Here is an 11,700-nt window from a genome sequence, read left to right on the forward strand (position 1 = left end):
TGGGATCACCATGGAGCTCCATGGGGTCATAGTGGAACTTTCATGGGATCACTATGGAGCTCTTTGAGGTCGTAATACATCTGTTATGTGGAACCCAAGGAGCTCCAGGGGGTCACAAGGGAACTATTATGGGCTCACTAGGCAGCGTATGGGGTAACTATGGATCTCCATGGGGTGTCTATGGAACTCTTCCAAAGTCCCTAAGAAACTCTATGGGGTCACAAGGGAATTGTTATGGGGTCAAAATGCAACAGCTCAAGGATTACTATGGAGCTCCATGGGGTCATAATGGAACTGTTTTCGGGTCACTAGGCAGCTGTATAGGGTCACTATGGAACTCCATGGGGTCATAATCGAACTGTTCTCAGGTCCCTAAGAAGCTCCATGGCGTCACAAGGGACTATTATGGGGTCACCAGGCAGCTCTATGGGGTCACTACGGAACTCCATGCGCTGTCTATGGAACTGTTCTGAAGTCCCTAAGAAGCTCTATGTGGTCACAAGGGAACTATTATGGGGTCACAATGGAACAGCTCAGGAATTACTCTGGAACTCTATGGGGTCATAATAGAACTTTTGTGGGCTCAATATGGAGTTCTTATGGTCATAATGGACCTATTTTTTTGTAAGCATGGAAGTTTTATGGGGTCACTATAGAACGCTTAAGGGGTCATAATTCAACTATGAACGTTCCAGAATGTATCTTTGTGTAATCACTATAAAATGCTATGGGGTCATAAATGAAATGTTATAGGGTCACTATGGAGCTCTATGGGGTTCCGTAAGGAGTTCTTACTGGATCACTATTGAGCTCTATGGGTCACTATGGAGCAGGGAAGGACAAACATCCTCCTGCTGCTTTTCCAGCCCCCACTCACCGTGGGTCGGACAACTCTGGCTTCTTTGCTTCCCCAGTAGTCGAGGCTTCAGGTGTCTTGGGAGTATGTGCCTGGACTGGAAGAGGAGGAGAAGTTGCTTCAGCCTGCTTCCTCAAAGAGCCAGGGAGCACACACAAAAGCAGGTGGCCTGTTTGGATGGCATGGGTGATGCCGAATTATTAGGTGATGACAGTGAAACCCCTGACTCACCCTCTGGCATCTCCTGCTCAGTGTCACTGAAGTCATAGGGGTCGTAGGATTCCTCCTCGCCTTCTGTGCGTGCTTTCTTCCTCCTGTGTGGGGGAAGAAGAGGTCAGCTCTGATCCACCAAAGAATAGACCTCAGGAGACATCCCCAGGGCTCCTGAAAGTATCTGGCCAATAGAAGGCAGGGCAGCTGCAGCTTGTGGGTAAGCCCAGATCTCATCCACCACCACTTGGCCACAAAACCTGAAATGTGGGAGCCCAGAGGCTCCAGCATTACAAGTGTTGTCCAGGAGACCCACTGGATTTAACACAAGGACCTTCCCGAGGCCTGCCATGACTACCTTTGCTTCCTGCCCTCCTTCTCAGGCTGCGTCTCCTCCTCCTCCTTCTCCGTCTCCGAGTCATCCTCCACCTGCTTTTTGCGCTTCTTCTCCTTTTCCAGCACCTGCACAAGACATTGCATTAAAGGCCAGGTTGGATGTGGCTCTGGGCAGCCTGGTCTGGTGGTTGATGACCCTGCACATAGCAGGGGTTTGAAATTAGATGACCTTTGAAGTCCTTTTCAACCCAGCCCATGCTATGATTCTATGAAGACCAGCAAGCAGGACTTGGCCTGATTTCAAGACAGGCAGGTGCCCCACCTCTCTGCCCCCTCCCAGAGCACCACTCCTGTTGGCTCCCAAAGCAAACCTGCCACTGCACACAACCCATCCCCCCCCAGCTTCATCCGCACACACCTGCTGTGAGCTGAGGGGCTCAGCAACCTCCTACAACACCTCTTATTCTGCACTGCCAAAGCTTCCCAGTGATACTTTAGTGCCTCAACAGAGCCTGATCCTTTCAATGAAACCTTTGGGACCCCACCTCCTTTCCCCCACCTTTTTGAAGTAGGCAAACTGCACCAGCTCCAAAGCTGCCTCTGCATCCTGCAGATCAATAGTCTTGTTCATCCTGGCCTTAGCATGGGCCGTGGAGAGGCGGATCAATGTCTCCAGGGTACGGGCTGTGACTGGGGAGGTCTGCAAAGGAGCAAGATGGTGGTGAGACACCACAGCCCATGAGACCGTGCTGGACCCCCACTGTAGCATCACATCAGCATGTGGTTCACCCCACTTTGCTGCAACACCAAGAGCTCACATCCACAGCTCCTTTCCAACCTCAACCACTCTGATTGAGGGAGGAAAGCACCTGTAATGTTAAAGAGGACCGTATACCTCGGTTTTCCTCCTGGTGTGATTAGAGAGAAGATGGAGCTCACCCTGGCAATGTCCGAGTTCATCTGGTTCTGGCTGCGCAGGCGTGAGTATTCCTCTGCTATGTAATCTGCTGATTCCTGGGTCAAGACAGGCTTGATCATTTTTGCCACGTGGATGTACTTCCTCATGAACTCCATGCTGACGATCTTCTCCCTGCAGGGGATGCACACATGCCCGTGTCCTTGAGGGGAGCACAGGGGACAAGCAGAGGGCACGTGCAGGCTGCACTCAGGGAGAGTGCTACTCTTAGGGGCATCCAGAATTGTGCTCCAGATATTCTCCCACCTGCCTGGCATTTGAGAACAGCATACCCAAAGCAGGCTCCCTTTGCATCCCACTTACACACCTCGCTGTGGACAATCTACAGCATCACTGTCGGCAGCAATGAGCCAGCACCCTGATGCTCCAGCCAAATCCAGAGCATTTTAGCATCAGCTCATCACCGTGGAAACCCCCAGAGAGTTACATGGCACAAGGGACAGGAGACTCACCTGCGGCGGTTGGGCCCATGCAGGAGCTCATCGTGTTTCTCATACACTTGGAGCTCCTGTTCCTCCTCCTGTGCAAAATCAGGGTCATCCGTAGCCAGGATCTCCACGGCGCTGCCCAGGGGCATGGCTGGAGAGGGGAAGGTTGCCAAGAACAGGATTTTAGCTTCTCACAGCCACCTGCTGGCAGCACTCAGCAAAGCCATGGACAACTGAACCCAAAGAGCCGCTAACAAGTGACAACCTGGGAAGTCTGGAGCTGTGTCACAGTGCAAGGAGCCCACCCCTACCTACTTCCCCATCACCTCAACCACAGCTGCCCAGGACAGATGGGCACCAGCTACAGAGGAGAGATGGATGCTCTATGCTTTACAGTTCAGCAGTGTTCAAGGTCCCACTGAGGACAAGGAAATCATAGAACGTCCTGGGTTGAAAAGAACCATAACAATCATCTAGTTTCAACCCCCCCTGCCATGAGGTCCAGGCCAGGGGCTTTACCCTTCTTGCTCCAAGGGAAAGGAAAGCAACTACAGCCAAAGAAAACCTGTAACTCCTGAGCTTTCTAGACAGCCAGAGGAACTCACCATCCCCATCCTGCTCATTGGGGTTGCGATAGCGGTGCATTCGCAGGACGTGATCCGAGATCTCCCTGTCCTGCTCAGAGTCCATCTGGTCCAGCATGATGAAGAGCAGGTCGAAACGGGAGAGCAAGGAGTCCTGCAGTCCAATGTTCTCCATGGGCGTCTTGTATTGGTCGTACTACAAGAGGTTGAAGAAAGGGATTACAAGAGATTCTCATGGGTCACTGCTGGTTGCTAGGGAAGGTGGAAAGAACCTTTCAAGCTAGGCCTTCAAGGAAATGCACAGACAGCTGAACACCAAAGACACCGTGCTAAGCACAGCCTGCTGAAGGAGTAAACGCTATTTTACACCCCATCCCTGGGAGTGTTCAAGGCCACATTGGACAGGACACACACAGCCTTCACGATATCCACGAGCAGCAGCAGTAGCCAAGCAAACCAAGTTCTTCCCACACCTCAGTTCCACTAAGAATCAAATCTAGGAGATCCTTTGGATTTTATCATTTCCAAGGACAGCTCCTAGCAGGCCTCCACATAGAGGGGAGCAGCAAACCCTAGCACTCACCCGGCCATAGACAGGGTTGGCAGCTGCCAGGACGCTGCAGCGGGAGTTGAGGCGAGCGTGGATGCCGGCCTTGGCGATGGTGACACGGCCCTGCTCCATCACCTCGTGGATGGCCGTGCGGTCAATGTCAGACATCTTGTCAAACTCATCGATGCACACCACACCCCTGTCAGCCAACACCATGGCCCCCGCTTCCAGACGCCGTTCACCTGAGAGGGGAGGGTGGAGAAAAGAAGGTCAGTGATATTCAACGGCTCTGAGCATCTCCTGCTGGCTCCTTCCACTGCAGCAGCATCCCTGGGAGGAGGATCATCGCCCTCAGTCTCAGGGATGTCCACTTTGGGAGGAAGTTTTTCAGCCAGAGGGTGGTGAGGCACTGGAACAGGTTGCCCAAGCAGGCTGTGGATGCCCCATCCCTGCAGGCATTCAAGGCCAGGCTGGATGTGGCTCTGAGCAGCCTGGGCTGCTGGTTGGCGACCTGCACACAGCAGGGGGTTGGAACTGGATGATCCTTTTCAACCCAGGGCATTCTATGATTCTATGACAAACAGTCCTGAACCTTGCAGAGTCCATCCCAGGGATTAACTGCTGTCCCTCCACCAACTCCCACTGAGAACCAGCACATCCCTTACCGGTTTCTTGGTCGGTGGTGACAGCAGCAGTCAAGCCAACACCAGAGGAGCCCCTGCCAGTAGTGCCAATGGCACGGGGAGCAGTGCTCAGCACATAGCGCAGCAGCTGGGATTTGGCCACAGAAGGGTCTCCTGAAAGAGAAGATTTAGCAAACAGCGTCAGTGGGGAAATGAATACAAGTGACTAAGAATTGGGTTTGTTCAGCTTTCAGAAAAGGGGAATGGATTGTGTTCTCCATCGACCTGATGGCAAGAAGACGGAGCCGGGGTTTTGTATGGTGACAGGAGAAGAGGCAACACGGAAATTCCATTTGAACAGCCTCATCTTACTCCCACAGCCCAGCCTCAGCTGCCTCTGTCCTTGGAGATGACAAAATCCCACCTATCAGCAAGATGTTGATGTCTCCTCGGATGCGGCTCCCGTTCTCCAGGACCTTCTCCACCCCTCCAAGCAGCATGCACAGAAGGGCCTTCTTGATGAACTCGTGCCCGTGGATGCTGGGTGCCAGGGATCTGGCCAGCTGGTCAAAGATATCCTAAGGCAGAAGAAGCAAAGCACAGCCTGTGAGTGGCCCGAAGAACAAGGAGCAATTCTTCACAAGTGCATTTCAGCACCAAAAAAGGAACTTACTCCTATCACAGAACTACACTAATAAAGATTATTTAGATGGGAAAAGATAGTTGGAATATTCAACGCAGCTCTGGTGTCCTAGACCACTTCACAAGCACTGGAAGCAACAAAGCCCACAAGAACAAAGGTCTGAACACAGGACCAGAGTGGGGCAGACCCCCATCCCCTCCCCCAGCATTTTGCTTTATTTCCTTTCAGAAATCCAGGCTGTCACCTAATTCTGTTCTTAGATTTGATGAGGAAAAGTAGAATTTTGCAGCAGAGCTTCTCTGACAACCAGCGAGCAGTTGGGGCACACACAGCCCAGCCTGAGCTCCATTTCAACAGCTGTGCACAACAGCAGAGCCATCAAGAAACTCTGCTACAGCTACATATATGTAATAAATATATATGTATATACACACACACATCATAGAAATTGACAAAAACTATGTAGAAAATGCAGAGGAAGCAAGTGGAAAATCATGGAAGGTGAGCTTAGAAATAAGACCTACGTAATACCTTAGAGTGACTCCTGCTGAACCTCTTGATCTTGGCCACATCAGTAGCAGAGTAGAGAGGCCGAGCATCTTTGCTCATCTGCTTGATATGGCAGGCAATGAGGATAGTCCTGGAAAAGTGACACAGCCATGATCAGGTCTGTGAAGCCTACAGAACCTTCAGGGTCACCGTAACAACAGCAGAAATTCATAGAATCGTGGGACGTTTTGGGTTGGAAGGGACCTTTAAGATCACCCAGTCCCAACCTCCTACTATAGGCAGACCCTCCCTCCAGACCAGGTTGTTCACAGCCCCATCCAGCCTGCCCTACATCTCATCTTCCAGAATGGGACCCTGCTAAAAAGGAGTGGCAGGGCTGACATTGTCCTTCAAGCCAACTGAAGGCTCACCTGAATGTCCCTGATGTGTAACCTCCTTTCTTTCCTGGCAGGCAGCGATACGTCCCGACCACCTGGATGCGATCTCCAGGCTTCACTTTGTCCACCAGGTCATCATCCAGAATGACATCCACTGAGCGTGGCAGCTGCCCTGCTGGTGCCTTCTCAGGCATCTCCTGGATGGAGATGGTCTGATGGTCCTTGTAGACTGAGAGGCCAAACTCTGTCTCCAGGGGGTTATTCTCCTCATCCTTAAGGAGGAAGGCAAAGCAATAGAGAAATTAGCAGCAATGGGAAGAAAGCATCACACGGCACACACAAGAGTGCTGCAAAGGATTGCTTTACCAGGACTTCCAGATCCTGAGGTTCATCAGCAATACAGCTCCCCATGGGTGCTGTCAGCACCCAGCACTGCTACATTAGAGCTCTCCAAAAACCGCAGGCAGGCCGTGCAGAAGAATGCACGTGCAGCACAGAGACAGCTCAGGTTCAGCCTTCCTCCATTCCCAAGCACGGGGCAATCCCTGCACACAAGGGTCCATGCACCCTCCAGGGCAGCACCCACGGGACGCTAGAATGGTTTGGGTTGGAAGAAACCCTAAAAACAACCTCGTTTCAATTCCCTTGCCACATACAAGCATGCCAACCACCAGCTGATCAGGTTGATCTGTGAGCCAGCACGTTCTCCTCAGAGGAACCTGCAGATATCCCCTATACGAGGCTGCTTCACCTCACCTTTGTAGGGTAGACAGAGCTGGAAGGGAAAGCATCCAGGGATGTCAAGTCTGTGTATCGGCGCTCAATAGTCTTCTTGGTGGCTGGGCAATAATGGACACTCCGGACAACCTTAGGACGAATCAGAGAGCCTGGGTTTGGAAGAAAGAAGAGTTAGGGGCAGAAAAGGCCTGCCTATTTGTCACCATGAAACACCAAAAAGATATCCACTACTTGTGCAGGACACAAGTGCTGGCAACCAGAGTGGCAAGAGAAGGCACCGGGGAGACCTCATTGTGGCCTTCCAGGACTGGAAGTGAGCGTATAAACAGGAGGGGGAACGGCTGTTTATGAGGGTGGATGGTGATGGGACAAGGGGAATGGTTTGAAAGTGAGACAGGGCAGGTTTAGGTTGGATATGAGGAGGAAGTTTTTCCCCCAGAGGGTGGTGAGGCACTGGAACAGGTTGCCCAAGGAGGCTGTGGATGCCCCATCCCTGCAGGCATTCAAGGCCAGGCTGGATGTGGCTCTGGGCAGCCTGGGCTGCTGGTTGGTGACCTGCACACAGCAGGGGGTTGGAACTGGATGAGCGTTGTGGGCCTTTGCAACCCAGGCCATTCCATGATTCTGTGATATAAGGCCTGCAGAGTTCCCAAAATTCCAATCTTTCGCCAAGTCCCCTGTTACCCTCATTCCAGTTGTCCTGCCATTGGTCCTGGAGGACTCCTGCTGTACAGAACACCCTGACCCCCTGCTCCTCACCCTGCCCAGCACCCCAACCTGCCCCCAGGCTCACACTTAGTCACGATGCCCTCCACACAAACAATGCAGCTCAGGAAGCAGGCAGTCAGCGTCCGTGGCGAGACGTGCTTGGAACCAAAGCTGCCCTCCAGCCCAATGTAGAAGTCCTCATACTGCTTGGCATAGGTGGCATCAACAGAGGCAACAAAGTCCTTCAGAGCACGTTGGAAGGCGATGAGCTCCTCAAAGGCGTTGTTCAAAAGCCTGCAACAGAGGGAGGTGATGGTTGAGAGCTGCACCTTGCTGGCAACCCCTTCTGCCATCCCCACGGGCAGCTCTAAGAAAGCTCTTCCAAATGCTTCCATGTACTCTGAAAGAGTATTGGGAGTATTATTGAAAAAGAATCCCACAGCTCAAAGAAACCAAGAGCCAGATGGTGAACAAGCACAATTATATCTGAAAACCAACAGGAAATTAAGGGTGGAAATAAAGTCTTTGAAAGGGTAGATAGCAGTAGGACAAGAGGAAATGGTTTGAAATTGAGGGAGGGAAGGTTTAGGTTGGATATCAGGGGGAAGTTCTTTGCTATGAGAGCGGTGAGGTGCTGGAACAGCTGCCTAGAGAGGCTGTGGATGCCCTGCCCATCTCTGGAGGTGTTCAAGGCCAGGTTGGATGGGGCCCTGGGCAGCCTGGGCTGCTGTGAAATGTGGAGGTTGGTGGCCCTGCCTGTGGTGGGAGGTTGAAGCTTCGTGATCCTCGAGGTCCCTTCCAACCCAACCATTCTGTGATATACCTCTGCAAGCACCCAGTCCAACCCCAGCTGACCCCACCATGCCCACTGTGTCCCTCAGTGCCACATCTCCATGGTTCTGGAACACCTCCACGGATGGATCCCACCACCCTGCCTGGGCTGCTGTGCCACTGCATCACCATTCTTCCAAAATCCAACCCAAAAAACCTCCGTGTTGAGGCTGTCACCTCTCATCGTGCAAAAAGATCCCAGAACCCTAAAAGCTGAGCCGCCTCATACCATGCAAACAACCGCAGCTCCCTCTAAGGACCCCAACACCCAGGTTTTGCCAATCGCAAGCATGGAAGGGTTGGATAGCACAGCGGCCTCCAGCTGCCCTGCCACCCCCCCCCCGGTTCCACTCACTGGCTGGCTCTCTTCTCGTTCCTCCTTCGCAGGTCGTTGATGTTGACCAGCAGGCGGTTCTGGTTGTCGCTGATCATGTCGCGTACTTTGCCGTGATAAACCCCTTGATCTTCCTGCACAGTGACAACACAACCCTCAGTTTCACACAGCCATTTCCTCCCTGGGGAAAAAGCAATCCCAGAGCCACGGGCTCCGGCTGGGGGTTCGGTGGTGAAGCCATGCCCGGCACTGGGTGTTAACAAGGGCAGGACGCAGCCCGCAGAACGCCCCGCTCCTCACCTCATCGTCCAGGAAATCCAGGTAATCCCGCTGAGCTTCTCGCAGCTCCGCGTCGTCCAACCCGCCCGCCGGGGCTGCCATGGTGCCGGGAGGCGGTAGCAAACAGGCGGAAACCGGGATCCCGAATGGATCCTAAAAGACCCCCGGCGGCGACCCCAAACGCCGGCCCCGATCGCAACGCTCTCCACACACCTCCTTTGGCGCCAAAACCGAGCGTTTTCCCGCCACCGCGGGGGGGAGTTCCGCTCCTCATTGGGCCAATGGGAAGCAAAGGGGAAGTCGCGGGAGTTGACGAGCAGCGGCAGCAGCCAATCGGAGCGGAGGAGGCGGAGGGGTGGTGCGAAGGGCAGCGCTCCCCGCAAGGGCTGGGGGCGGGGATCTGGAACCAGAGCTCCCGTCAGCTGTGGGCGTCAGCGGCGAGATTGAGAATATTCATTAGTGCATTCGTTTTTAATCTCATCTCACCGTTGGATGTGGGGATAGATCGAGGTTCTAGGTTGTTGCTGCCCCAAAGCACAATGACCGGGTGACTGTTTTCCCTTGTAGCTGCAGTAGCAAAGTGGATCATAGAATCACAGCACGGCCTGGGTTGAAAAGGAGCACAGCGCTCATCCAGTTCCCAACCCCTGCTGTGTGCAGGTCACCAACCAGCAGCCCAGGCTGCCCAGAGCCACATCCAGCCTGGCCTTGAATGCCTGCAGGGATGGGGCATCACAGCCTCCTTGGGCAACCTGGGCATTAAGGATATCTATGACCCTTAATAACTATCCAAACGATGGCTAGAAGTAGAACAATAACGAGAAAGCTGAACAAACTGTGAGTCCCAGCAGGCACCCGAGCGGGGCTGCGTCACCTGATGGCATCTGAGCTAAAACCATTCGTAAATATTCAGCCATGCCAAAGGCTCGGCAGAGGGAGCAGCTCTGAGCTGCAGGAAGCAATCGCTGCCCCTTTTCCCCTTCTCCTTCCGTGTATCTGCACAAGATCCCCCTAAAGTGATTGGAAATCCGGTTATTAACTGATGTGGCTGCTTTAGGACCAATCCTCCTAGAGGTGCATCCTGCTTCTGCTAGATTCTTTCATGTTGTTTCCAGGCTGGATGTGGCTCTGGCAGTCTGGTCTGCTGGTTGGCGACCCTGCACACAGCAGGGGTTGGAACTGGATGAGCACTGTGGGCCTTTGCAACCCAGGCCATTCTATGATGTTATAAATTTCATTGCAGGTGACAGAGTGGGGACAGCAGAGAGGAGTGACAAAAAGCCCCCAGCCCCACTCACCAGATCTTAGCGAGGAGAACGCAGATGGCCATCCCATAAACTGGGAAGGAAGTGGTAATGTGTCAGTCCAAAGGGAGTCCCAGCCCTCGGCAGTGTTGCAGGGTTCCTCCTGCTGAAAACACAGAGCTAACTGCGAACAAAGGGCAGCACGGTAATAAGAGTTAGGGCTAAAAATATCCGCCTGTTGTTATTCATGAGCCTGCCCTATAGCAACTGCCTCAGCCCAGCCACTGCCGTGTGAATAATTCATTAAAACGGGCAGGGAAGGCCAAGGGATGGAGGCTGCAGCAGAGGCAGCTCTCCCTGTCCTAGATCCAGAAACTCCAGATTTACAATGGATAACAATAAACCAGAATCAAGCACCTCAATGCATGCAGAGCAAGGGCTGCAGAGCTCACAGGGAAATGAATGAAAGCCCAGAAGAAATCACGGGTGGGTGTAGAAATAATATCCAGGCAGGCATTTTTGTGACATCTCATGTGCTCAGGGATTCTGAGATCCCTTTATGGGAACCCTATGGTCCCTCCAAGACTCGGTGTTTTTCCCTTGTTTTCTTTCAAAACCAATTCTCAAGCCAGAAGTCAATTTTCAAGCTGCTGTCCCTGGAGGGGGGAGGCTCCAAACCACAGCTCCAAACCTGCAGACAGAGAACCCCGAATTCAGTGGAGTGAAGCAGCAGTCGGAGCTGAACTCCAATCATGGGTTTGGTGATTGCAAGTGGAGGATCATTCTGAGTCTCATCACACTGGACCAAATATGGGAGACACAATCCAGCACTGGAGGAACCCTTATCCTAATCCTATTCACATGCCATAGGTGGGGGAATCACAGATACATAGAATGGCTTGGATTGAAAAGGCCCACAGCGCTCATCCAGTTCCAACCCTCTGCTGTGTGCAGGTCACCAACCAGCAGCCCAGGCTGCCCAGAGCCACATCCAGCCTGGCCTTGAATGCCTGCAGGGATGGGGCATCCACAGCCTCCTTGGGCAACCTGTGCCAGTGCCTCACCACCCTCTGGGGGAAAACTTCCTCCTAAGATCCAACCTAAACCTCCCCTGTCTCAGTTTAAAACCATTCCCCCTAGGGAATGTCACCCACTCAAATCTGCATCATCTCAGGTAGTTCTGATCTCATTTTCTTCCAGTATTTATTATTCCCACACGCTCTGTAAATCTTTAAGCTGGCTTTTTTTTTTTTTTCCTTTTCTCTTGTTTATGCCTGGGAAGCAAACCATGTAAAATAGCTATCAGTGCATCTTAATGGGATTTCTTTACTTCAGTGCACTGAGAGCTGCTTGTATCTCACTAGGAGAGCACGGCAAGGAAGTAAAAAGTTAAGGCTCTGACCTTCAGTATGTTGGGATGCTTCATAGCTACCTTCTGCTTCCCAGAGCAGAAAGCCTGGTGTGTGCAAGTGG

At 52.6% G+C, this 11,700-nt stretch overlaps 1 protein-coding gene across 1 annotated transcript; it reads right to left on the reverse strand.

Moving 5' to 3' along the window:
* Window positions 1–822: 822 nt before the first annotated feature.
* On the reverse strand, window positions 823–9,227 carry MCM3 (minichromosome maintenance complex component 3). Its single transcript, XM_042883479.1, is given in 16 exon segments — window positions 823–953; window positions 1,088–1,170; window positions 1,425–1,528; window positions 1,962–2,102; window positions 2,342–2,492; window positions 2,831–2,957; window positions 3,412–3,586; window positions 3,974–4,182; window positions 4,606–4,737; window positions 4,988–5,141; window positions 5,738–5,846; window positions 6,127–6,365; window positions 6,850–6,980; window positions 7,625–7,833; window positions 8,726–8,838; window positions 9,005–9,227. Coding segments are annotated over 16 exon segments (2,289 nt in total). The 5' UTR covers window positions 9,086–9,227.
* Between the last annotated feature and the right edge of the window lie 2,473 nt (window positions 9,228–11,700).

Source organism: Lagopus leucura, unplaced genomic scaffold (assembly GCF_019238085.1).
Source record: "Lagopus leucura isolate 7727_CA_CO unplaced genomic scaffold, USGS_WTPT01 Super-Scaffold_100038, whole genome shotgun sequence".
NCBI lineage: Eukaryota > Metazoa > Chordata > Aves > Galliformes > Phasianidae > Lagopus > Lagopus leucura.